Source organism: Giraffa tippelskirchi, chromosome 9, assembly GCF_054371585.1.
Source record: "Giraffa tippelskirchi isolate mGirTip1 chromosome 9, T2T-mGirTip1v1.2.pri, whole genome shotgun sequence".
Taxonomy (NCBI): domain Eukaryota; kingdom Metazoa; phylum Chordata; class Mammalia; order Artiodactyla; family Giraffidae; genus Giraffa; species Giraffa tippelskirchi.
The window spans coordinates 126,269,580-126,295,741 of NC_137283.1; the positions used below are offsets into that span (position 1 = coordinate 126,269,580).

Genomic DNA, 26,162 nt, shown 5'->3' on the forward strand with positions numbered 1-26,162 from the left:
CAGGAAAGAAGATAGCAAAGGACTTAACGGTGGACAGAGCCAGTTACAAGGGAGGAAATTGTGTGTTGAGGATGAATGCATCAGAGCTCTGGTTCTCAAAGTGCCAATTCCAGGAACTTCTCTGGTGGCCCAGTGGTTAAGACTCCATGCTTCCAATGTAGAGGGCACAGGTTCCATCCTTGGTCAGGGATCTAATATTTCACATGCTGGGTAGCATGGCCAAAACATTAAAATAAAGTGCCATCTCCTGACCACCACCAGCAGCAGCATCTGGAGACTTGTGACAAATACAAATTCTTAGACCTCAGCCCAGACCTGTTAAATCAGAAACTTTGGGGCAAGGGGAGGTTCAGGAACCTAGGTTTGAAACAGGCCTCCAAGAGATGCTGATGTAGGCCAAAGTTTGGGACATGTGCATTGAAAGAAGTGTGAGTGTGTGTTTGAGTGTGCATGGTACATGGGAGGGCACACACACACTGCTGTTGGGACAAGGAGGAGCTGGGAGGGCAGTTCATTGTTTCTGTGAGTTCCAGAGATGCTGCTGAGGGGTAAGTGAAGACTGTGCAAGGCCCTTGAGGCACTAATTGTAACAGCAAAAGACTAGAAGCAACTCATGTGTCCACCGATAGAGGACTGAGCACGTGAGTGATGGTACATCCGTGCAGTGCAACACTACGTAGTGTGAAAAAGAATATGAGGCTTGGGATACTTTGAAAGGGAAAAAAAATCCAAGTTATATATATTATAAAGAAAGAAAGAAAAAGTGTAAGTTTATATGGTACTTGATGTATAAAAATAAGAGACCATTTGCCACAGGATACATGACAAATACTGTATGATTTCACTTCTATGTGGAATTAAAAAAAAAAACTAGAAGATACAGAGAACAGATAGGTGGTTGCCCTAGATGGAGGGTGTGGGGTGGGCGAAATGGATGAAAGGGATCAAGAGGTACAAGCTTCCAGTTATATCATAAATAAGTCCTGAGGATGTTAATGTACAGCATGGTGATTATAGTTAACACTACTATATTGTATATTTGAAAACTGTAAGAGTAGCTCTTAAAGTTTCTCATCACAAGAAAAAAAATGTGTGACTATGTGAGGTGAGGGATGTTAACTAGATGCTGCTGCTGCTGCTAAGTCGCTTCAGTCGTGTCCGACTCTGTGAGACCCCATAGACGGCAGCCCACCAGGCTCCCCCGTCCCTGGGATTCTCCAGGCAAGAACACTGGAGCGGGTTGCCATTTCCTTCTCCAATGCATGAAAGTGAAAAGTGAAAGTGAAGTTGCTCAGTCGTGTCTGACTCTTAGCGACCCCATGGACTGCAGCCTACCAGGCTCCTCCGTCCATGGGATTTTCCAGGCAAGAGTACTGGAGTGGGGTGCCATTGCCTAACTAGATGCATTGTGGTAATAATTTTACCACAAAATATACATGTAACAAATCATCATGTTGTACACCTAAAACTAATACAATGTTAAGTGTTGATTATATCTCAATGAAACTGGAAAAATAGGGTATATAAGAATGTATGTTTGTATTTGCTTGTACCTATAAAGATACTCAGAGAAGGCAATGGCGACCCACTCCAGTACTTTTGCCTGGAAAATCCCATGGACGGAGGAGCCTGGTAGGCTGCAGTCCATGGGGTCACTAAGAGTAAGACACAACTGATCATCCTTGCTTTCACTTTTCACTTTCATGCATTGGAGAAGGAAATGGCAACCCACTCCAGTGTTCTTGCCTGGAGAATCCCAGGGACGGGGGAGCCTGGAGGGCTGCCGTCTATGGGGTTGCACAGAGTTGGACACGACTGAAGCGACTTAGCAGCAGCAGCAGCATAAGATACTCTGAACAGATGGACCAGAAACCAATAAGAGAGGTACAGGGGGAGGGGGACTTCCCTGGCGGTCCAGTGGTTAAGACTCATGCTTGCAAAGCAGGGGCTCTGGGTTGATCCCTGGTCAGGGAACTAAGATCCTACAAGCCCCACGGCCAAATGAAATACAGAGAGAGAGCAGTAACAGTGGCTGGGGGAATGGGATGAATGGAGGCACAGGTAGAAAGCCAACTTTTCACTGCATTTCCTTTTTCTTTTTAATTGTCAAACCCTGCAAATATATTCAGTTCAGTTCATTTCAGTCGCTCAGTCGTGTCCGACTCTGTGCGACCCCAGGAATCGCCGCATGCCAGGCCTCCCTGTCCATCACCAACTCCCGGAGCTTATCCAAACTCATATCCATCGAGTCGGTGATGCCATCCAGCCATCTCATCCTCTGTTATCCCCTTCTCCTCCTGCCCCCAATCCTTCCCAGCATCAGGGTCTTTTCAAATGAGTCAACTCTTCACATGAGGTGGCCAAAGAATTGGAGTTTCAGCTTCAACATCAGTCCTTCCAGTGAATACCCAGGACTGACCTCCTTTAGGATGGACTGGTTGGATCTCCTTGCAGTCCAAGGGACTCTCAAGGGTCTTCTCCAACACCACAGTTCAAAAGCATCAATTCTTCAGTGCTCAGCTTTCTTCACAGTCCAACTCTCACATCCATACATGACCACTGGAAAAACCATAGCCTTGACTAGACGGACCTTTGTTAGCAAAGTTATATCTCTGCTTTTTAATATGCTATCTAGGTTGGTCATAACTTTCCTTCCAAGGAGTAAGCGTCTTTTAATTTCATGGCTGCAATCACCATCTGCAGTGATTTTGGAGCCCAAAAAAATAAAGTCTGACACTGTTTCCACTGTTTCCCCATCCATTTGCCATGAAGTGATGGGACCAGATGCCATGATCTTAATTTTCTGAATGCTGAGCTTTAAGCCAACTTTTTCACTCTCCTCTTTCACTTTCATCAAGAGGCTCTTTAGTTTCACTTCACTTTCTGCCATAAGGGTGGTGTCATCTGCATATCTGAGGTTACTGATATTTCTCCCAGCAATCTTGATTCCAGCTTGTGCCTCCTCCAGCCCAGCATTTCTCATGATGTACTCTGCATATAAGTTAAATAAGCAGGCTGACACTATACAGCCTTGACGTACTCCTTTTCCAATTTGGAACCAGTCTGTTGTTCCATGTCCAGTTCTGACTGTTGCTTCCTGACCTGCATACAGGATTCTCAAGAGGCAGATCAGGTGGTCTGGTATTCCCATCTCTTTCAGAATTTTCCACAGTTTATTGTGATCCACATAGTCAAAGGCTTTGGCATAGTCAATAAAGCAGAAATAGATGCTTTTCTGGAACTCTCTTGCTTTTTTGATGATCCAGCAGATGTTGGCAATTTGATCTCTGGTTCCTCCGCCTTTTCTAAAACCAGCTTGAACATCTGGAAGTTCACGGTTCACGTATTGCTGAAGCCTGGCTTGGAGAATTTTGAGCATTATTTGACTAGCGTGTGAGATGAGTTCAACTGTGTGGTAGTTTGAGCATTCTTTGGCATTGCCTTTCTTAGGGATTGGGATGAAAACTGACCTTTTCCAGTCCTGTGGGAAATATATTACCTACTTAGAAAAAGTGAAAATGAATTAAAATGGCCCTAGATGCGATTCAGAAGCAGAAGCACAAGAAGCTGCCTCCCAGGGAGCCAGAAAGGTTGGCATTTGACCCAGGGGCAAGTCTGTGCTCTCTCTGCAGAATGGGCCAGAGGGATCCAAGGGAGCCAGGCTCAGCCCACACCCACTGCCTCTCCTCTGCAGCTGCAACCTGCCCCAAATGGCTGAGGAGCTTTGGGTGAGTTTAGACTTATTAGTAAGCCCAGGACCAGCAGTTTTCAGCCTTGGTTTCACATTAAAATCATCTGGGAGGCTTTTAAAAACATTAATGTCCAGGTTGCATTCTGCCCAGATCAGCACCTCTGCGATGGGGCCTGGATGTTGGGTTTTTAAATATTTTATTTATTTTAAAGTCTTTGTTGAATTTTTACAATATTGCTTCTGTTTTATATTTTTTGGGTTTTGACCATGAGGCATGTAAGATCTTATCTCCCTGAGCAGGGAGCGAACCCACACCCCCTACACTGGAAGGCGAAGTCTTTTTTTTTTTTTCTTGCCAGTTATGTATTTATAGAAAGATAATCCCCTGGCTTTAAATAGATATGTACATACAAATATGAACAAACTTAAAAAAATACAAACCCTTGGATCATAAAGGGGCTGCCGGGAGCCCCTTTATCCTTCCCCCTCACCCAAAGGCAGAGGGCATGAATCTTGTTTTTTAAAAATTATTAGTTTTGTCCATCCCTGCAGCAACAAGCATGAAGTTGGGTGATTACCCACAAGGTGAGAGTTCCCACTCTCTGAACTCTTACATATCTCCTATAATTAGGGTTACATGCTTTCTTGTTCTTTTAACTAGTATACTAGGGCAAAGGAGGGGGTTCCCTCCTGAAATGAGTCAAGAAATCAGACAGACTCGTTTAAGGTGGTGGGGGGAGTGTCATCTGCTGTAAGAAGCAAAAGACAAGATAAAGGCATACAGATTCCAGGGAAATACCCAGTTCCCACACTGTGGGAGATACCGTCCAGCCCAGGTCCAGGCCCCAGGTTCTTTGTTCTAGACATCCCCTATTTCTTTGGTATTGTCAGAAGATAAGATTCAGTTCCTGGGTGCTGGTGGAGGAGGGAGAGTGGTTCCAGGGCTTCCTAAAAGTATCGAGTGAACAATTTGAGCTTAAAATTTTCCCTTTTTAAAATATTTTAAAATAAACAAATCAAACTCCATCCGGTGCTGTACCCTTTTGACTCCCTGACATTGATTGGAGGAAAGAGAAGGGGTGTCAGTGTTGGAAGGGCCTCCTCACATTCTTCTGCCGCTTCGGTTTGGCTTCTCGCTTGGGTACTGTGCTGTTGGGCTTGAAGGCTGGAAGGCGAAGTCTTAACCATTGAACCACCACGGAAGTCCCCTAGAAGTTGGTATTTTGCAAGCTCCTCATTCACATTCCTAAACTCCTGTCTTGGACCTTCTGGGTTGGTTTATTGATCCAGAAAGCTGGAGAAAGGAAGAGAGGATTTCCAGTAGCTTTAAAGAAGAAATACCATAGCCCATCAAGCTTGTCAAGATCAGTCTGAATGCAAATAGTTTTCATCTGACTTAATTAAGGTATGTGATCAATCTGTTTTCTCCCACTCTGCAGCCCAATTCTTAAACGAAGCCCTGATATTACAAAATCGCCACTAACAAAGTCAGAGCAGCTTCTGAGGATAGACGACCACGATTTCAGCATGAGGCCTGGCTTTGGAGGTATGAGGCATACACTCTTGGGGCTTGTCTTCTTTCCAGGTCCTTCTGTTTGTCTGTGGGCAGCATCAGTCCAGGGAACCATTCAGTGTTGCTCCCTACCCCAATCAGGTCTGCCTTGGTTGTGGACAAGGCCTGAGCCCTCAGCGTCATCTGAGCACCTGCCCTTGGCCAGCCTGCCTCGAGCTCTGCTGAACGCATTCTTGGGAGGCAGTTGCTGGTTGGTGGCCAGACCAGCCGAGCTGTCCTCAGGCCACATCTCCCAACGAGGATGTCTCAGTAATTGGGAGGTTAGTAGCTGGCTGTGGGGACAGTTGCAGTCCAAAGGTGCCTCCTGAAAATGCTCTAAAACAGCAATCTTTTTTTTTTTTCAATTGGGTCTTTTAAATTTATTTCTTGATTTGTGGAAGCAGTTTTTGAAATTTTCTTAAATGATGCTCACTTTCATAGCTCCTAGAAATGCATAATTTTTTAAATAAAATGTAAAAGTTCTGTCTGCAATATACATTTAAAAATGCACATTAATCATACCTCTAAAATCATGACTGCATTATCAATTTAATGTGAAATATCAATCTTGGACTAAATTTGTTCTTATACTGGAGTTGGCAGACAGAACTCTGGGCCCGTATCCTAGGGTAGAGTGTGGTCTGCTGAGTTTAATTAAATTAAAATTGTTTAGAAAATAATGATTTAGTGCCAGAGCCCTTTGAAGCTTAGCCTGCAGCTGCCAGATTTCAGGTTTCTTAGTGTCAAATAGGGTTTTCATTCTTATGAGTTTTGTTTTTTTTTCCCCCTGGGAAAAAAATATTTATTTCAGAAATCATTCTCATGCCTTTTATTTCTTCCAGTCACTTTTGTCTAAAGAATAAACAGGTTCTAGAAGGGAGTCTTTATTCAGTCCCTAATCTGCTGCTGTTGGACCCAAATCACCTTTTCACTCCGTGATGATGTTCCATGATGATATTCTGTGATGATGTTCCATGCCTGTCCTATACACCTGAAAGCAGGGAGGAAAGGAGGCAGTAATTTACTTCCCTGATAATTCTTTCTTTTTTTAAATGTTAAGTTTTTATGGTTATAAATGCCCCCCAAATATAATATTTTCATATCCACCCAGTGTATCACATCCCCCATGGAGGCGACTCCATCATCTAGCAAAGATGCAGATCGGTGCCTTGGCAAATGTTTTGAATTTGACCTTGGTTCTGATTCACCAAGCAGGGCCTTTCTCCTAGCCAGAGACACTGGCTTCCAAGATGAAAGATGGTGCAAAATCAGGAGGTAAATACAAAAATAAAAAAATCATGTTAAGGAGTAGCTCTTTAGATGGGACCCAACTTTGACCCAGGTCTCATTGTTCCTTTAGATGAACATATGTAACCAAAGACAAATGCTTTGTATTAACTTCCTCATTTCAGAATCACCTGACTGACTCAGACCAAAAAAGAATTTTTTTTTTTTTTTTACCTTAGCTGGAATATTCCAGGGAGCGAGCCCATGATGCCACCCTTTTATCTCTGGTTTGACTTCAGCCTGGCATGTGGGACACCAAACCTTCAAATCTGAATGTTCTAGGGGAAATACTCCTTATGCCTGTCTCATTCATGGTCAAAGTTGAAATAAAAAGAGTAAATGCTCTTGCCATGCCCTGTCCCCAGGGCCAGCCATTCCTGTTGGTGTGGACGTGCAGGTGGAAAGCTTGGACAGCATCTCAGAGGTGGACATGGTAAGTGCTTCTCTGACCAAGGCTGTGGATGGGGGATTCCCTCAGGCCCTGTGCTGGTCCAGGAACTCCACACACCAGAATTCACCAGGCTCACAACTCCCTGGGCAGTGGGAATTCTCACACTGATTTTACAGGTAGCTCAGGGAGGTTGAGACAGTTGCTCAAAGCTGCCCTGTTGGTATGAAACAGACATGATCGCATGACAGACATGATCGTCCCCACTCCCGTGTCCAGGCTCTTGCCAGCGGGATGTGCTTTCTGGGCAAAGTCTGTCCAACATAAACAGCGGGATCCAAGGAGCCAGACACCAGCTACTCCTGTGGACTCTGTGTCTGGCTGTGAAAATGCAGAAAAAGCGAAAGTTTCCTCGGTTTTTCTTTATTAAATGGGCTTAGATTAACAAATAGAACATTCTACAGCTCCTTGACTTCCAGGACTTTTTAGAAACTTGCCTTAGCTGGGGAGAAGCAGACCTGAGACTAGCATTCTGGCACAGGTAGTTTAATGCCAACCCACTCCAGTATTCTCCCCTGGAAAATTCCATGGACAGAGGAGCCTGGTGGGCTATAGCTAATGGGGTTGCCAAGAGTCAAACGCAACTGAGCGCACACACAGACACCAAGGAAATACAAGAAAAGAGTGGGTGGAATTCTCTGATGGTCCAGGGCTTAGGACTCCACACTTTAACTACTGAGGGCCTGAGTTCAATTCCTGGTCAGCGAATGAAGATCCTGCAAGCTGCGTGGCACAGCCTGTGTGTGTGTGTGTGTGTGTGTGTGTGTGTGCTAGGTCGTTTCAGTCGTGTCCAGCTCTGTTGTGACCCTATGGACTGCAACCTGCCAGGCTCCTCTGTCCATGGGATTCTCCAGGCAAGAATACTGGAGTGGGCTGCCGTGCCCTCCTTCAGGAGATCTTCCTGAGCCAGGAATTGAACCTGCATCACCTGGGTTTACCTGTATTGGCAGGCAGGTTCTTTACCACTAGCACTACCTGGGAAACCCATATAAATGTATATGGTGCTGTCAAAAAAAATTATCTACATAAGAAGAGGGTGGACAGCTGAGACAGGGAAAAGGAAGGAAGCAGAAAGGGTCATGTCATCAAATCAGATCTATGTGAGACTCAGTCCCTCTGGGCTTCTCAGGGAGTCGCAAAGAGCTCACCTCAGGGTTGTCTCCACTGAGGGGCCAGAGAGCTGGGTTATTCATGCCCCTTACCCATCCCCAGCCCCACTCCCTGGCTGAGGGCTGCTTCCAGAGGCACGAACTCTCAGGCTGGGGTCCCGGCCCTGGCAGGAGCAGCCTTCTGGAAGTGGAGGCAAGTGCCCGGGGGTGGGGTGGAGTGGGGTGGGAATCCAGGCTACCCCTGTAGAGCCAGCCTCCTGCTGAGTCCCCCATGCAGGGTTCCCTCCCTCCCGAGGCAGCAGAGACTAGAAGCAAGGCCTCCCTGGGCTCAGTTCACCCCTCAGCCCTGCTATCACCCGGCTGTTCAGTGTGTGGGCTGCCCCTCTCTGCCCTTGGTCCCAGGACTTCACGATGACCCTCTACCTGAGGCACTACTGGAAGGACGAGAGGCTGTCCTTCCCGAGCACCAACAACCTCAGCATGACGTTTGACGGCCGGCTGGTGAAGAAGATCTGGGTCCCCGACATGTTCTTTGTGCACTCCAAGCGCTCCTTCATCCACGACACCACCACAGACAATGTGATGCTTCGGGTCCAGCCTGATGGCAAAGTGCTCTACAGCCTCAGGTGAGCCCTTCCTGACCTCCTTCTGCATCTCTTCCCCTCAACATCCTCTTAACCCGAAAGCTGGGAGGAAGCGCAACTCATTTGTCAACCTAGAGTATCATTGCTTCCACCACAGCACTTCTGCTTTTTGGCTTTGAACAGTGAACTTCTAACTTTCCAGGGGCTCTGACTTTTCAACACCAGGAAAACCTAACTCTACACACGAGTAAACATTTTAAAGAATTATTTCTCCTTGAAAATACATTTGGGGAAATTTCTCATACTGATGCTTATGATTTAGGCCCTGTTCAAGTTCAATTTCAAATGTTTAATGAAGGTTTTATTTCTCTAGTAGGAGTCAGAAAAGTAGATAATGTAAGTCTTCTCAAAGACCTGCCTCCTTTGACCTCTCTGATTCCCATTTTGGAATTTTGCTTTAAAAAAAAAAAAAAAAGTCGTTTACCTCACCTGGTCAGCTTAGGCATTTTTTTTTTTTTTTTAATTCCTTCTTACCAGAGCATCCTCCTTGAGAGACTCTGGGGACCCCGGGCCACTTGAGGATTTTAAATGGTATTTTGAGCATCACTTTGAAAACATAAAGAATAAAATCATGAGCTCAGATGACTTAGAAATGTTTTTTTCTTTCTTTTTCTTCCTTCCTTCCTTTCGTTCATTCATTCATTCTTTCTGTACAGTTGATTTACACTATTACATTAATTTTAGGTGGATGACATAGTGATTCAATATGTGTATAGACTATACTCCATTTACAGTTATTATAAAATATTGGCTATATTCCCTCTGCTGAACAGTAGCCTTAAAAATGTTTAACTATGCATTAAGCACTGACCTGGATAACCTTCCCTTAGGCACAGACATCGCAGTGGGGCTTTCCCTATATGCCCACTTGAGAAACTCATGGTCCCCACCTCCCACGGGAGGATGTGTAGAGATGAGCTGCAGGCCTTCACAGAGCAGCGCCTCAGCTACTGGCTGAGATTTATTCCTTCTGTGCTGTTCTGAGAGTGCATTTCAGTTTTACAGATTTTATTTTGGTAAAGCTGAATCCACACACCAGTGTCTAGGAAGGGAGTGCCTATACCGAAGCAGTGTATCTTTAGAGTCAGAGATGGCAATGTTTTTGAAGCTGAATTTCTGCCCCTAAAGAATATTTATAGTAATCTCTTATTACTGCATCCTGGCTTAGAATCTAAGCAGTTAGGTACCAGACTCAGAGTTTTACTTCTGTTTGTAACAGAAATTTAATTTTTAATAATGGTTATGTTTGGGACTTCCTTGGTGGTCCAACGATTAAGACTCTGAGCTTCCAATGCAAGGGGGGAATCTATCCTTGATCAGGGAACTAAGATCCCACATGCTGAGCAGCAAAGCAAAAAACAAAAAACAAAAAAAGGAAAAATCATGTTTAACAAGCAGCTTGTAAACTTCTGATAGTCTAGCAGTCAGGTTTCATGAATGGGTGGAGGTCTGGTCTGGCAATATTGGACATGACACCAGAGGCAGAAGAGAGGAAATAAGTGGAAAACCTCTGTTTATTCAGCATCAAAGTTGTCAGTGAGCCTACAGGTGCCTAAAAACATATAATTTGATTTTTCATTGCAAATGAAATGATGGGTTTGTTTAAGAGAGAAATAAAGAGGTCTAAGTTAGTGAGGGCTATTACTTTGAGATTTATTTGGGGGAAAACATGGAGGAGCTGGATATTGTCACCTCTGTCAACAGCAGTTAACACTAAATCAGTACTAATATGTTGCCCTTTACCTCATCCATACTCATTGATCCGTTCAATAGAATGTGTTTATATTAAGATTGGCCCCCGGAGTTGTACAGATAAAAACCCTATCAGGTCTCATCTTAAACTCTGGGTACATAAAGATGAATAATATAAAGTCACTGAGCTTAGCATGATTGGAGCCTTGTGGAGGAGACCTGCAGGAACCAAAGGATTAGATGCAGAGAGAGATACGGACACCAAGGAGGGGTGGGCAGGGAGCGACAGGTAATAGGATGGTAAAATTTCCTAGGCATGACAAGTGAAATTCACAAATGAGATGCTCCATCACACTAGTAGAGTGAAAAATCAATTCCATGGTTCTTGAATTCCCAGTCAGTTTCAAGATACGAGAGTCAATGATTGTTGGGAGGAAGAGATTTTTCTTGGGAGAGAGGTGTGGGCATGCCATTTGCTGGACTGCCCAGGACACATGTGTGCTTATGGTTGGGGCACACTGCAGTTAGAGGGTGAGAGAAGAGCTGTTTAACCACCGAGGGGCAGAACTAGGAGGAGTTTTGGCCATGATGGGGCCAGTCTGCACTCCCAGGCTTGTTTGGGAATAGTTCAGCATGTGGGGCATGGAGAGTGGTGAGCCAAGAGGTGGAGTGGAAGATGCTGCTGGAGGATGGAGGTGCCCAGTGATGGGAATGAAGGACTTGGGAAAGAAAGTCTCACCTTCAACCACATAGTGGTTCCAGAGAGCTTGAAACCACCTCACCAGAGAACCATCCCCCTCTTATCTCACTTCTACCCATGTAGGAGGCGATTAGAGATGGGCAGACACTGACCACTCAAATGGCAACTCTGTGCCTTAGCTGGGAAGGGGGAGCAGAAGTCTAAATGTGAATGAAGTTTGAAATGTCGATACCTTGGACCAAAATTCTTTGTTACTAAACTGGGATATGTTTGATTAGTTCTGAGGGTTTTGACTGCCTGTTATTGGAGAGGGGTAAGCAGGAAAATCTCAGGACTGGTCAACCTTCCAAGGGAAGATGCTCTAGATGAAATAATTTAAAAGAACTTGAGGGGAACAACAGTGAGCATGGGTGAGATTACACCACATGCTGTGCTTGTTCAATGCTTAGGTTACAAGTGGAAAAGCATTAAGTCAGGGTACCAAGAACAAGTCTGATAATGTCTGTGATTCTAAAAACCCTGTTCCTGTATCAACTGACAACAGAGAGAAGAGGCTATTTAATACTTTTGTTCATAGCAAAACCTACCTGCATTTGACATTTGATGTCCCCAAAGTTTGCCACAAATGTCTCCAAGCTTAGCTCCTAGTTTCTTCCTTGCTGGTGATGCCATGCAGGTGTGGTTGTGCTGGTGATGTGCCCATAGAAAAGGGAGCCCACCCATTAGGTGTCCAAGTCAGAGGCTGGCCTGACCACCCCCCCAAACAACATCCTGTGTATCAGTATTCCCAGGAGAGATAAGATGATCCAGCTGCTAACAACACAAGATCCCTCCCAGACCACAACACTCAAATGGAATGAGGAAAATAAGGCAAATATCTGGTTAACTGAGTTTCAAGAAAACTCTTTTCCTTGAAATTTCCATTTAAAAGTGATTTTTTCTTTTTGGCCATGAATTATCCAGATAATTTTCATAACTTATACATAGCCAATTTTCCATGGCTGAAGGAAAAATAGTATGTTCACTAGCTAATGACTGTTAATCATACCCTGCCATGGAATTCCACACTGGGCGGGAGATCTTTCTTCTATGACTAACAATCTGTATTTGCTTATTCTTTGATGCAAAAGCCAATTTTCCTGAGTAAACTCTGAAGCAAAACCATTAGATGCCAGCAAGTGCTTGCATGTTGATACATAAGATCTTCCAGTGTTTTTCCATTACTATGATCTCCATGGAATTATCCACTAAGAACACCTGCACCCGCTAGTAGATGTTATTATCAGTACAGAAATATCAACACTGTAAAAAAAAAAATAAAGTGCCTAATTTGGCAACTGGCATAAATACTTCATGAATGTTATTGTAAAAACATTGTACACAAATATTGAATGTCAGTAAAATCAAGAAAAGAAGAATTTGAATGAATCTGAAACAGGAGAGCAATATACTCCTATGGTTTCTTTTAAGAAACCATATGAGTTGTGGTTTCACCTTGTTTTATTTATTTTTAATTTCAGAGGTGGCTCTTTTAAAAAAATATTTATTGAATTTGTTACACTATTGCTTCTGTTTTATGTTTTGGTTTTCTGGCCACAAGGAATGTGGGATCTTCGCTCCCTGACCAAGGATTGAACCTGCACCCTACTGGAAGGCGAAACCTTAATCATTGGACCACAAAAGAAGTCCCCACATTGTTTTATCGATGGAGACCATTGCTTCTCTAAAATGTTTGCATGCGATGGGAGTTAGTAGAGTCATTGTTGGCCCCACGGTGAGCCTGGGGTTAAACATAAACACCCAAGAGTACTCCAGTGTGGAAATCACACATAAGCTACTTGATTCTCTAGGTCTTGGCACATTGCTTATGAACTATAAGAAGAAGGCAGTTATATTGGGAGAAAGCAGAGGACTTTTCTTTTTGTTTTGTCATTTTGCACTTATATTTTGCAGCCTCTGCACAATTGGATTTTATCTGTATGTTTCTAGGGTTACAGTGACCGCCATGTGCAACATGGACTTCAGCCGGTTTCCCCTGGACACACAAACGTGCTCACTTGAAATTGAGAGCTGTGAGTAAGCCTATGCCCAGACAGCCCCCGCAGACCTTAAGTTACTTTAGGCGCCTCTGACTCTCAGGAGTAGGAGCAGGATGTATTCCTATTCGTGATTCTGCTTTTTTTTTTAACATGAAATTTAATCTCTTAATAAATTTTAATTAATTTATTTATTTTTAATTGGAGGATAATTACTTTACAATATCATGTTGGTTTCTGCCATATATCAACATGAATTAGCCGTAGGTATATGTATATTCCCTCCCACCTCCCACCCCATCCCACCACCCATCTAAGTCATCACAGATGACTATGCTTTTGAGATGACTTTTCAGATAGAAGCAACGTCTCGGGTAAGTTTGAAAATCAGGAACAAATTTGGCACTAAAACCTTCTATTCCCATAATTGACCCTTTTAATACTCGTGGCAGTGGTTATAAACTTGGTCCTGTGGAAACAGGAGATTTCCCAGTTCCCCAGGGCAAATGCCTGGGGAAGAGGAGCTGAGGGCTCAGCAAACGTGGGTCTCCTTCCAAGCCCCCACCATGGCACTCATCACACAGTCCACCAGAGAGCTCCTTGTGGATCTCTTTTATTGCTTTTCTGAGTAAGATTTCCACTGAAGAAAGAATTTCCTGGCAAAAACAAGTTGGGCAGCAATTGCCCCAGGAGACAGCCACTGTGAGCGCAGGTGGTGGCTGAGACATTCGGGCATAACCTAGGGGCCTTGGGAAACGCACACACATGCAGAAACCCTGGAAAATTAAACAGCTGTAGGAGCACCAAGGCTGCGACCTCGTCCAGGACTGGCATCCCTAGCTCTCTACGGACCTGCCCCTTGCTCCAGTCTCTGCCAAAATGTTTCCTCTGACTGTCACAGTCTGGTCCACCCCCCACCATGACTCCTTCCACACTCAAACCTTCTCAAACCAGTGCACACCCACTGACATATCCCAGCCCATGTCAGAGTCCCAGTGAGGACTTTCGTTGGCCCAGGGCATCTTGGTAAGCCTGTCGGGGCCGTGGTGGTGGATCAGGAGTCCCCTGGCTCCAATCACCCAGGACTGAGGAGCACAGGGACAGGAACTCCACACATAGGAGGGACAGCATGGACAACTCTGTGGGCCGCTCAACGTGGGGTCAGGGAGAATAAATTCCAGGACCAAGGGAGTGACTGCCTCATGCACCATGGCTTTCCGCCCGCTCTGTCCTTAATCCTCCCAAGCTCCCTGTGAGAAGGTTTCTGTTATCTCCTTTATGGAGCTTAACAGTGAAGGACTAATCGTTGGCTCTAGAATCTTGCTTTCCCCATGACACCCAGGCAGTGGTACCTGTCAGGCTTCCACCAGAGAAGCAGAACCACAGGACAGGGGTCCCCAACCTTCAGGATCTAATGCCTAATGATCTGAGGTGGAGCTGATGGAATAATAATAGAAATAAAGTGCACAATAAATGTAATGTGCTTGAAACCATGCCCCCTACCCTGGTCCATGGAGAAACTGTCTTCCACAAAACTGGCCCCTGGTGCCAAAAATGTTGGGGACGGCTGCCATAGGACATACACAGGGAGAGGGCTAGTGCAGAGGACTGGCTTATGTAAGCATCTGCAGGGCAGGTGGTGGGGAAGGGCAAGCTGGGGCCTCTCAGGGCAGGACCCCACCCTGCTGTCCACATATGGAATTTTATCTTCCTCCAGGAAACCTCAGGTCCGCTCTTAAGGCCTTTCAACTGATGGGATCAGACTCACCCAGGTTATCCTGGGTCATCTCCTTTATTTCAAATGAGCTGGGTGTAGATAACACAGCTACAAGCATCTCCCCAGCAGCACCCAGATTAGTGCTGGATTGAATCGCCTGATACTTACGGTAGCCTGGCCAAGTACACACGTGAAAGGGGTCAACGCATAGGTCAAAGGTTAGAGGTAGAATAAAAAAGGAATAAAACAGAGCCTCAGGGAGCCCCAGAAAGAACTGTTGACATAGGAGCAGCCCCTTCAGGTTTTACCCCCAGTTCTGCCCAGATAGCAGGTAGGTCTGCGGGGTTGGGGTAAGCAGTGTGCTCACCTAAAATAAGTGGGATGAGGAAGTATGGGGCCAGAGGGAGGGATCCTCAGGGAAATCCCCTTGATTCTACCCTGGGCAGAGCAATGAGAGGCCTGCAGAGAAAGAGCTTGTTTGGCTGCAAATCTCCTTGTGGGTCTTTTCTTGCTAGAATGCAGCCCCTATTACCTGAGAGTGTTTAAACATATTTGCCATCAATGATGCATCATCACCCTTTGAAAGAAGAAAGGACTAAATTATCTGTGCTTTAGAAAGTTGAACTATATGAAATGTTGCCGCTATTTAACCTGCAAAAAAAAAAAAAATTTTTTTTTTAAACAGCAAATTGTAGTTTCTGGTCTATAAAAATAGCAATTTCATCTGCTTTTAGGCTGACTTGAAGGGTGAACACTTTTGCAGTCAGGATGAGTATTTAGGCCTGAGAGTTTTGCCCTGATGATTCTGGAAGACTAAGGAGAATTAGATTTGTCTTTTTGGATTTTGTTTTGCTTTGTTAGACTGCAGTTTGTTTATTCAGCTGATCCTATTACAACCCCCACAGAGCCTCACAGACAGGCTCGTCTTTCCTAGCGTCTGATGCCGTCTTGTCTTTTCAGATGCCTACACGGAAGATGACCTCATGCTCTACTGGAAGAAAGGCAATGACTCCTTAAAGACAGACGAGCGGATCTCCCTCTCCCAGTTCCTCATCCAGGAATTCCACACCACTACGAAGCTGGCCTTCTACAGCAGCACAGGTGAGGGCGAGGCTAAGAGAGGGGGCTTCTTGGATCTCAGGAGGCGTGTGGATTGGTTATCAAGTGAGCAGAGCCTGTGCCTCTAGGATTAGAAACCAAAGATGAGATTTCCAGATCGGGTCTAGGGGGTGGTGAGCACACGGTGAGGAAGGTTTTTTGATACCACCACAGCATCAGAAGTGATAACCTAGAAAATCTTAATAAAAACTCCAACATAAGCCCTCTGCGTAGGTCTATTTGAGACAATTGCATTGACAGTTTAACAGCAGAAATTTCACCCTGATATGACTCCCAGACACCCCTCTCCTATGGGCAAAAAATAGTCCAATTTCAGGTTTATTCTTTTCCATTGGCGTTCTCTTGACTTCAGCCCCTTTGAGTGCTTCTCTATTAACCAGTCCCCTGCTGCCGTACTGTTTGCACAGCTCCTCTTATGACCCTCTTGTGAGCCACAGTGCAGGAACTACACCCCACGGGCAGTGTCGTTGTCGTTTTTTGAACAGACTTTGGGCAAGCTTGCTACCCCCCCCACCCCGGCCTCCACCACCACATTGCCTGAGGACAGGTGCTGTGGTCTTCCTCCTGGCAGCTGAGGTTACAGCTGAGCTTCACTCTCTCCAACCCTTACCTCTTTCTTAACTAATTGCCTTTCAAGATGACTTTGCTCTTATCTTTCTGCAATTTCTGTTGCTGAAACACTGCATGGTTGACTACACTCTTTGATCTGTAACAGAAGGCACTGCTCATTTCTAACATATGGTGATATCACATCTCTTATTTTTGCACACCTCACCCACCAGTCTTGGTCCTTTGGGGAACCCTCATTCCTTTGACTCTTAGCATTTTGACGTTTCCTCTTGTCTGAGTGTGCTTGGGCTGCTATAAAAAACTACCATAACTCTGTGTGTGTGTGTGTGTGTGAGCGCACGTGCGTGCATGCATGCGCACGTGCTCAGTTGTGTCTGAGTCTTTGCAACCCCATAGACTGTAGCCTACCAGGCTCCTCTGTCCATGGGATCAAGAATACTGGAGTGGATTGCCATTTCCTCCTCCAGGGGATCTTGCCAATGCAGGGAGCGAACCGGCGTCTTCTGCATCTCCTGCATTGGCAGGCAGATTCTTTACCACCAAGCCACCAGGAAGCCATAGACTGGGTGGCTTCTAAACAACAGGAACTTGTTTTGCACAGTTCTGGAGGCTGGAAAGTCAAGATCAAGGAAACTTACCCTACTTACAACCCCCACAGAGCCTCACAGACAGGCTTGTCTTCCTTGGAGTCTGAAATATTCAGTGTCTGATGAGAGCCCGCTTCCTAGTTCATAGACTCACTGTGTCCTCACACGAAGGAAGGTGCAAGGGAGCCCTCTGAGGCCTATTGTATAAGGGCACCAATCCCATTCAGGATGAAATCACCTTCCAAAGGCCGCACCTCCAAATACCATCACTTAGAGGATTAGGTTTCAACACATGAATTTGAGAAGGACATATTCAATCTCTAGCACCTCCACAATCACTTTCTGGAGCTGTTATAAATATAACCGTTGCACTAAAATTGTCCTGGGATGCCAGTTTTCCAGTTAATGTTGCCAAGTCCCCATTTTATTTTCAGTGCTTGTCATGTCAAGTTTATCCTGCCTTTTCCTCTCCTTCAACCATTCTCTGTTCCCTTCAATTCCTCCATACAAGTTTTCCTTGTAAAGAATACCAGGGTGAAGCTAAAGCATAGCCTAAATGCATTGTTGTAGTGAGCTTGGTATTTTTATTTTAAACATATTTTTCCCCCATAAAGAAATCCAGAGGGAGTTGTTAAATCCACGCATCTCAAGCTTTAACATATGTAGGAATCATTTGGAGAGGAGTGTTAAAAGAAGTTTCTTTTTTTTTTTTTGACCACAGTGTGGGGCTTGTGGGATCTTACTTCCCCAACTAGGGGTTGAACCTGGGCCACCACAGTGAAAGCACTGAGTCCTAACCACTGGACAATCAGGAAATTCCCAAAAGGAAGTTATGATTCAGTAGATCCAGGGCGGGGTCTGAGAGTCTGCATTTCTAACAAGCACCCAAGTGATGGTGATGCTGCTGGGCCCTGTGCCATATTTGAGTAACGAAAGTCTTACATGTCCTTCCCAAGGGGTTCCCTTTGTGTATAGGACGGGGGCTAAAGATTCCTTGAAATGTACTAACCCTTATGATGTGGGTTATCATATAATCATTCTGTTCCATGGTTTTTCTGTCTTCCATTTTATAAACGTAGGGTAAGTTTCCAGGCAAGCGTCTAAGACATTTATGATTCTCTGAATAAAATCTGTCCTATGGGGAAGATGAGTGGCTACGGTGTGTATTCTTTCTTCTTCCTGTGTCCCCCAGGCTGGTACAACCGTCTGTACATCAACTTCACGTTGCGTCGCCACATCTTCTTCTTCTTGCTCCAAACCTACTTTCCCGCCACGCTGATGGTCATGCTGTCCTGGGTGTCCTTCTGGATTGATCGCAGAGCCGTGCCCGCCAGAGTCCCTTTAGGTAAGCAACATCTCAAGTGCACATTCCAGACATCTGAAAATACAAGGAATTCCTTCCAGATAAAACCCTTCTTTCCAAATGTGTCCTGAATCCCTGTGGGCATTATAACTCAGAAAAACATCAAGCTATTCATTCACAGGTATAATGCCCCTATTAAGAATCTGTGTAGCGAAGCTGTTTCTAGGTCCCCCTGGGAGTCCACACAAACAGTTCATCTTCAATCTTATTAGAGCTGAGTTCTGGAGTGGGTTGTCCTGGTCTGCAGTGCTTTCTCTGCTTACCTGGATAAGAAAGTCACATTCTGTAACAGGGCTTTTCAAAAGGTGGCCCAAGGGATCTTTGTGACAGATTCTCTGGGAGAAATTGTTTAAAAGGAAGAATCCTGGGGCCTATCTACATGTACAGGATCAGAATCTCTGAGAGAGTTCCAGGAATTTACATTTTGAACAAGCTCCCCCAGTAACCCTTTTTTTTTTTTTTGATGTGGATCATTTTTAAAGTCTTTATTTAATTTGTTATAACACTGCTTCTGTTTTATGTTTTGGTTTTTTGGCTGAGAGGCATGTGGGATCTTAGTTTCCTGACCAGAACTCGAACCTGCACCCCTGCATTGGAAGGTGAAATCTCAACCACTGGACTTCCAGAGAAGTCCCTCCCCTAGTAATTCTTATACATACTCAAGTCTGAGAATCCCTACTGTACTATCAATAGCTGTTTGCCATCCACTCTCTTCCCTGATTTAAATATTGCACCCACTCCACATGTACCACCATGGCTCAGAGATCCAGGGGCTTCAAGAGAGGGGATGACACATCAGGTTTTAGTGAAACTGGATTGGTGCTGGCCCTTAAGATGACTCCAATTCGCTGTGATTTGGTGTTTGCCAAGCAAATGTTCTGAGCTTAATTTGAAATCTCAGGGACATTCCCACTGACAGATGCCCTGGCCTTTAATGGTTGTTCTGTAGCTTGAACAGTTACTGTGCTGAATAAATAAACATTCTAGTTTCAGGAATCTGTCTCCCATAAATGAGGTTAGCATCATCCTTGGTAAAATTGACAGAGTCCTCAAGTCAACATTGCAGAATGGGCAGCCAGGTCCAGGACCCAGACAGGCCCTGACAGCTGATAACACAGTCTGAGGACTACAGGATTCTACACCAGCAACAAGGCACAAAGATTAAAATGTAACTTGTGTACTTTTCCCCTCTCTTTTGGAGAAGGAGTTCCAAGAAACATACATACCTGCTCGTATATACAATCTTCTTCTTATTTCTTTGTAAATATTTATTTTATAAATAAAGTTAATTTATTTTTTGACTATTCTGCAAGGCTTGCAAAATCTCAATTTCCCAACCAGGGATTGAATCCTAACCACTAGACCACCAGGGAACTCCCCTGCAATCTTTGTTTTAAACAACCGAATGGAAAGAATTGTCTTACTGCTAACCTGTCAGGGGCTCTCTGCAGAAAAACAAAGTGATAAAGGTGCCATGATGAAGACACAAGGAGGAGGAATTCCCTGGCAGTCCTGTGCTTAAGACACCATACTTTCACTGCATTAAGACTCCATGCTTTCATTGCAGGGCACACGGGTTCAATCCTTAGTCTGGGAACTAAGATATGCCACTGGGCAGGGCCAAAAAAAAAAGAAAAGATTCAGGGATACAGTTGGGAGCAGAGGAATAGGATAAACTTCATGAAAGCTAAAACTGGAAAGGTGAGCAGCTGGAGGGGCAGGGAGGCAGACGTTCTAGGCCAGAGGAGCAGCTGGGAGAAAGAAGAGAGGCACGAAGCCATCCAATGAGTTTGGTGAAAGACAAACCCCTGTTCCTTTCTCTCTGTGTCTGCAGGGATCACCACGGTGCTGACCATGTCCACCATCATCACGGGCGTGAATGCCTCCATGCCCCGCGTGTCCTACATCAAGGCCGTGGACATCTACCTCTGGGTCAGCTTCGTGTTCGTGTTCCTCTCGGTGCTGGAGTACGCGGCCGTCAACTACCTGACCACCGTGCAGGAGCGGAAGGAGCGGAAGCCGCAGGAGAAGGTGACTTTACCATGAGCAGGAGTGTCTGCAAGGGTAGGATCTGGTCTAGCAATGGACCTTGGGCAGATCCGACCTCCTCTGTAAAATGGGATAATGGCACTCCCATCTCCACTTATTACGCCAGTTGGCTGTGACAGCAAACAAAAGAATAAGTTAAACTGGTGTGAAATTTACTCTGAGCTACCTATTTTACTCATTCAAACATTTATTTAGCACCTACCATAAACTAGGTTCCTGGAAATGGCAACCCTCTCTAGTATTCTTGCCTGGAAAATTCCATGGACAGAGGAGCCTGGGTGGGCTGCTGTCCATGGGATCTCAAAGAGTCAGGCAGGACTGAATGGCTGAGCACCCACACATAGACCAGGAACTGCTAAGTCAAGTTAACTAAGGCGAGATCTTTTCAATCTTGGTGGTGTTCCTAGTTCAGTGATAAAAGTAAATGGCAATTCAACATGGTGGGACAAATGGTTTATGAACATAGAGGAATTATAAAAGAAGCTTCCAGAAATGTCTCTTTCCAAGACAATTTTTTTAATAGTTGCATAATAAAGAATGTCTTGGATGTATTATAACATGATTTATTCTCCTATTGATGGGTAGTGTTTTTTTTTTCCATTTTTTGCCAGTATAATAAATGCTGCAATAAACATATGCATGTATTATACACAGACAGATGGATAGATATGTCTGGCTCTTGAAAGCTTATATATATATATATATGTAAGCTTCCAGGGAAGCACATCCTCCATTCTAGGAAAATTTCCTTCATACGTGAGCTCATACAACTCCCATCATTTCCCAGATCATCTTCCCTCCCACCTGGTTTCCCCTTCATTCTGTCTGCAGTTCAATGATTATCTCCTCCAGAAAACTCGGGCTCTGTAGAGGAAACTATCCCCACAATGCCACACCTTTCAAATTCCCACCCCATCTCTCTCTCTTTCTCTCTCTCCCCCTCTCTCTCACACACACATACACACACAAACACACACAATAACTGCAAGCAATTCTATCAGGGGTCGTATCAGAGAGAACATGGCGATTATCTGATCATGAACCTTCTTGTGGGCCTCCGATATGACTTGGTGTTTCCTAACAGTTGATGGGTTACTTGCTCTTTCATTGATAAAATGTTTACAGTGCCACCATCATTATTCCCCCAACCCCTTAAAAGAAAGGACTTCCCTGTAGCTCAAATGATAAAGAACCTGCCTGCAATGCAGGAGACTAGGGTTTGATCCCTGGGTCAGAAAGATCCTCTGGAGAAGGGAATGGCAATCCACTCCAGTATTCTTGCCTGGAGAATCCCATGGACAGAGGGGCCTGGTGGGCTACAGTCCAGGGGGTCGCAAAGAGTCGGACGCGACTGAGCAACTAACAGGCACACCTTGAAAGAAAGTAGAAAAAGGCAATCCCCTCCTCTGTGCAACTTCATTGGCTGAGCTCGCATTCCAGCGTGCGTTTGCTGTGTCCGCAGCTTCCCTGCACCTGCGGGTTGCCTCAGCCGCGCGCGGTCCTCCTGGACGGCAGCTACAGTGACGGGGAGGTGAACGACCTGGGCAGCTACACCCCCGAGAACGGAGACAAGCCCGACAGGATGATGGTGCAGCTGACGCTGGCCTCGGAGAGGAGCTCCCCGCGGAGGAAAAGCCAGAGGAGCAGCTACGTGAGCATGAGGATTGACACCCACGCCATCGATAAATACTCAAGGATCATTTTTCCAGCTGCATACATCTTATTCAATTTAATATACTGGTCGATTTTCTCATAAATGCCTGTAATTCTATACATTTCACATTCTTCTGTATGTACTACAGAAATAATTGAATGATGAGACATAATTTAAGGTTATGATGAAAAGAAAGTTCCCAGAACCCACCCTTCTCCAGCTTTCCAAAACTACACTGACAAGGCACTTACTGGTTTAATTTACACTTATTAACCGCTTATTGTATACACAGCATTATACTCGGTCCTGTGGGTATAGAGACACCCGTAGCAACTGATGATAGTTGTTACTGGGATCTCTTAGAAAAGCACACTGCTGGTGGGGTAGGTACACTGTACTTCAACCTCTTTTAGATTCTAGATACTTATTCATATGAACCATATCCTTTATGTGAGTGTGACTCTATTCTCTGGACCAGGTGGATCTGGGAAGCACCTAAAGTTCTTTTGCTGTTGTTTAGTTGCTAAGTTGTGTCCGACTCTTTGCGACCCCATGGACTGTGTAGCCCAGCAGGCTCCTCTGTCCATGGGATTTCCCAGGCAAGAATACTGGAGAGAGTTGCTGTTTCCTTCTCCAGGGGATCTTCCTGACCCAGGGATCAAACCCACATCTCCTGTATTGGCAGGCGGATTCTTTACCGCTGAGGCACTCATTTACATGCACCTAAATCCCCACTTTGACCAAAACTTATGCTTCAGTCTGTAGCTTCTTACCTATTTTATATGCATCTCTTCGCGTTGGTTTCATTACAAGGCAATAATAATATTCCTACTTTATTTACATCTTGTAGTTCCTAAGGTTTCACCTCTTCACAAGTAAAGCTCTTTAGATGGGTACAATGGTTTCTGATTTTGGTAGGTATTTCCCTGGTAGGGAAACTTTGAAGAAGAGAGTATTTGCAGGCATTTTGTCTGTTTTGTCATAGGGGTAACTAGCCTAGAAAATTTGTGTGTGAGTGTTCCCTGTTTAATAATCACTGCTTCATGAATCTCCATCTTGCAGCATGTCCAAGTTCAAAGTGAAGTTAGTAATGTGATATCTTCACTGATGAACCTGGGATTAGACTGACTTTTTTCTGTATAACCATGGCAAGGAAATGCATAATTTGGGACTAACTATAACTTATTAGAGAGAAGGCAATGGCACCCCACTCCAGTACTCTTGCCTGGAAAATCCCATGGACAGAGGACCCTGGTAGGCTGCAGTCCATGGGGTCTCTAAGAGTCGGACACGACTGAGCGACTTCACTTTCGCCTTTCACTTTCATGCATTGGAGAAGGAAATGGCAACCCACTCCAGTGTTCTTGCCTGGAGAATCCCATGGACAGAGGAGCCTGGTGGGTGGCCGTCTATGGGGTCGCACAGAGTCGGACACAACTGAAGCGACTTAGCAGCAGCAGCAGCATAACTTGTTAGAATGAGAAATACATGGTTACTGAATGTAAAAGAGAATGCCAAAATGAAAAAGAAATGGTTACACATCACTGGACATCTCCATTTATACTCAGTGAATACCAGCATCTTCTGTGAACCAGCAAACAATGGCCACTGATGTCAGGGCAGGGGATAAAGGAGAGGGTTCTAATTTGATGTATTATTTAAACAGCATATAGCTATTCATATTACATATCCACAGGATCAACTCCCATCAAATTTATACATAAAGCATTTGTTTGAAATTCAAATAAACTCTATACCCTATTATGTCCTTTTTACTCCAGAGCTAATTTGACTGATTCCGATACTAAATAATATCATGTTATTTCTTCATGAGGGCTATACTTTGGTCTTTAAAAAAAAAAAGCAAACTTTCAGAAAGTCTAATTATAGGGCACTCTCCCATTTTCTTAAAATATAAAAAAGTTTTTTTTAAATAGCAAACTCTAGTAGAAAAATGTAAAGGACTATAGATGAAATAGTTAAATGTCAACTTTTAATACTAAAAATATTTTTAGAACATTACCTTTTTCATGCTTATTTTATGAAATAATTCCAATCAAATTTCACAGACACCTTTGCCACTTGCTTCTTCCTCGGAGCAGGACACTTTGAACCATCTGGGCAGGTTTCCAGGACACATAATCTGAACTTCCATCCACACCGTTTGGGGGGCTCTGCCATTTGAACCAGCATGTAGGATGCTGTATTGTATTAGTCTGCTCAGGCTGCCAGAGTGGAGTACCATTAACGGGGCAGCTTAAATAATAGATATTTATTTTCTTTCAGTTCTGGAGGCTGGAAGTCCAAGGTCAAGGGGTTGGCAGGTTTGTGTTCTCCTGAAATCTGTCTCCTTGGCTGACAGATGGCCACCTACTTGCTGTGTCTTCACATGGCCTCTTTCTCTGAGTACATGCATCCTTGGTGTCTCCTTTTAGAGGACACAGTCATATTGGATTACAGCCCTGCCCTTGCAATCTCATTTAACCTTAATCATCTCTTTCAAGGCCCTATCTTCAAAGAAGTCACATTGGGGGGTGAGAGCTTCAAAATACAAAGTTTGGGAAGACACGATTCAGCTTCATAACAGTATATCTAGTGCATCTGAGTGCAGGAGGAGACGGGGGTGTCAGGATGAGAGAGTTGGATGGCATCACTGACTCAATGGACATGAGTTTGAGCAAACTCCAGGAGATAGTGAAGCCTGGAGTGCTGCAGTCCATAGGGTCACAAAGAGTCGGACACAACTGAGCAGCTGAACGACAACAACAGTGCATATTATAAGTATTTACTCTTGATCTTTACGACATAATCACACACAGTATTGTTTTTTAGAGTGATCTTTAAAAGGCTTGTTTACATTGATATCTATACTAGTGGTATGAAGAATAAGTTATTGAATTCACGTTCAGTGTCTTTGCTACCTTTTCTAGCAATTCTAAGGTGACCTCTGCAAGCATCTAACAGCATTGATTGAGGTGACAGTACTTTGCTCTCAAAACTATGTCACTGAGACAGAACTCTGTAATTTGACTTCATAAAAACCCAAATACAAAGCAACTCTCTTTTCTGATAATTTTGGAGAAAACCACCCTTTATATGTGGACATCTATAGTATTTAATAAACTTGCTGTCTTGACTGAAGAGTAGAGAGATTTGGTTAATAATATTGTCTAGTTAACAGGCAGGTATGAGGACTTCCCCACCAGTCCAGTGGTTAAGACTGCGTTTCACTGCAGGGGCAAGGATTCATCCCTGGTTGAGGGGATTAAGATCCTGCATGCCATGCAGTGCAGCTAAAAAAAAAAAAGGCAGATATCATATGAATACTCAACAAATAAACAAATTGTCACTCACAATACATAAACATTAATATGAGGAAAAAAATTTTAATAGTCATACTTTTCTATTTATTCATTTTTAATAGTGGCACTTTTGTATTTATTCATTCATTCAGCAAGTAATTCTAAGCACCTAGTATGTAGCATGCAATGTTCAAGAGCAGTGCTTCTCAAACCGTCTGTGGTGAAGGACCAGTTGGTTTAATTATTTTATATTGCCAATTCACTAGAGAACTTCACAAACCTAAGTCTGAGCCTGCATTCCACCCTGTAGGAATGTGGACTTGTGGGTTTGAGCATGGAGCCAAAAACTGTGTGTGAATGTAAGTCATAATGATCACAATAAAGCATGCAGAGAAAGAACATTTCATTCTGATTGTTATTAAAATATTGTGTTACAACTGAATGTCTTTGTATGGGAAATTCCAGTATCTGCAGTAATAATAAAGCACATTATCCAACAAACACATTAATAATGTTAGAATAAAACCGTTTAGTTCACTTAAGTATTATCACCACTCTCAAAATAATTGGATGTTTTAACTTTTCAATTTCATATTGTTTAATTTTTATCTATATAAAAATAATTTTTATCTCTATGTAATT

General features: G+C 44.1%; 1 protein-coding gene across 4 annotated transcripts in view; it reads left to right on the top strand.

Moving 5' to 3' along the window:
* Positions 1–23,991, top strand: part of LOC145520981 (gamma-aminobutyric acid receptor subunit rho-1) — a 34,331-nt gene extending 10,340 nt beyond the window's left edge. For 2 of the 4 annotated variants that reach the window (XM_081528562.1, XM_081528560.1), the window contains 8 exons: positions 5,131–5,237; positions 6,896–6,963; positions 8,490–8,713; positions 13,113–13,195; positions 15,837–15,977; positions 18,345–18,497; positions 20,350–20,546; positions 22,027–23,991. In XM_081528562.1, the coding sequence (XP_081384688.1) occupies positions 5,131–5,237; positions 6,896–6,963; positions 8,490–8,713; positions 13,113–13,195; positions 15,837–15,977; positions 18,345–18,497; positions 20,350–20,546; positions 22,027–22,320 (1,267 nt within the window). In that variant the 3' untranslated portion in view covers positions 22,321–23,991. Of the gene's footprint in view, positions 1–3,124; positions 3,134–5,130; positions 5,238–6,895; positions 6,964–8,489; positions 8,714–13,112; positions 13,196–15,836; positions 15,978–18,344; positions 18,498–20,349; positions 20,547–22,026 lie in introns of all 4 variants that reach the window. The other 2 variants (XR_014064966.1, XM_081528561.1) reach the window with 2 other exon arrangements.
* Positions 23,992–26,162: the final 2,171 nt, after the last annotated feature.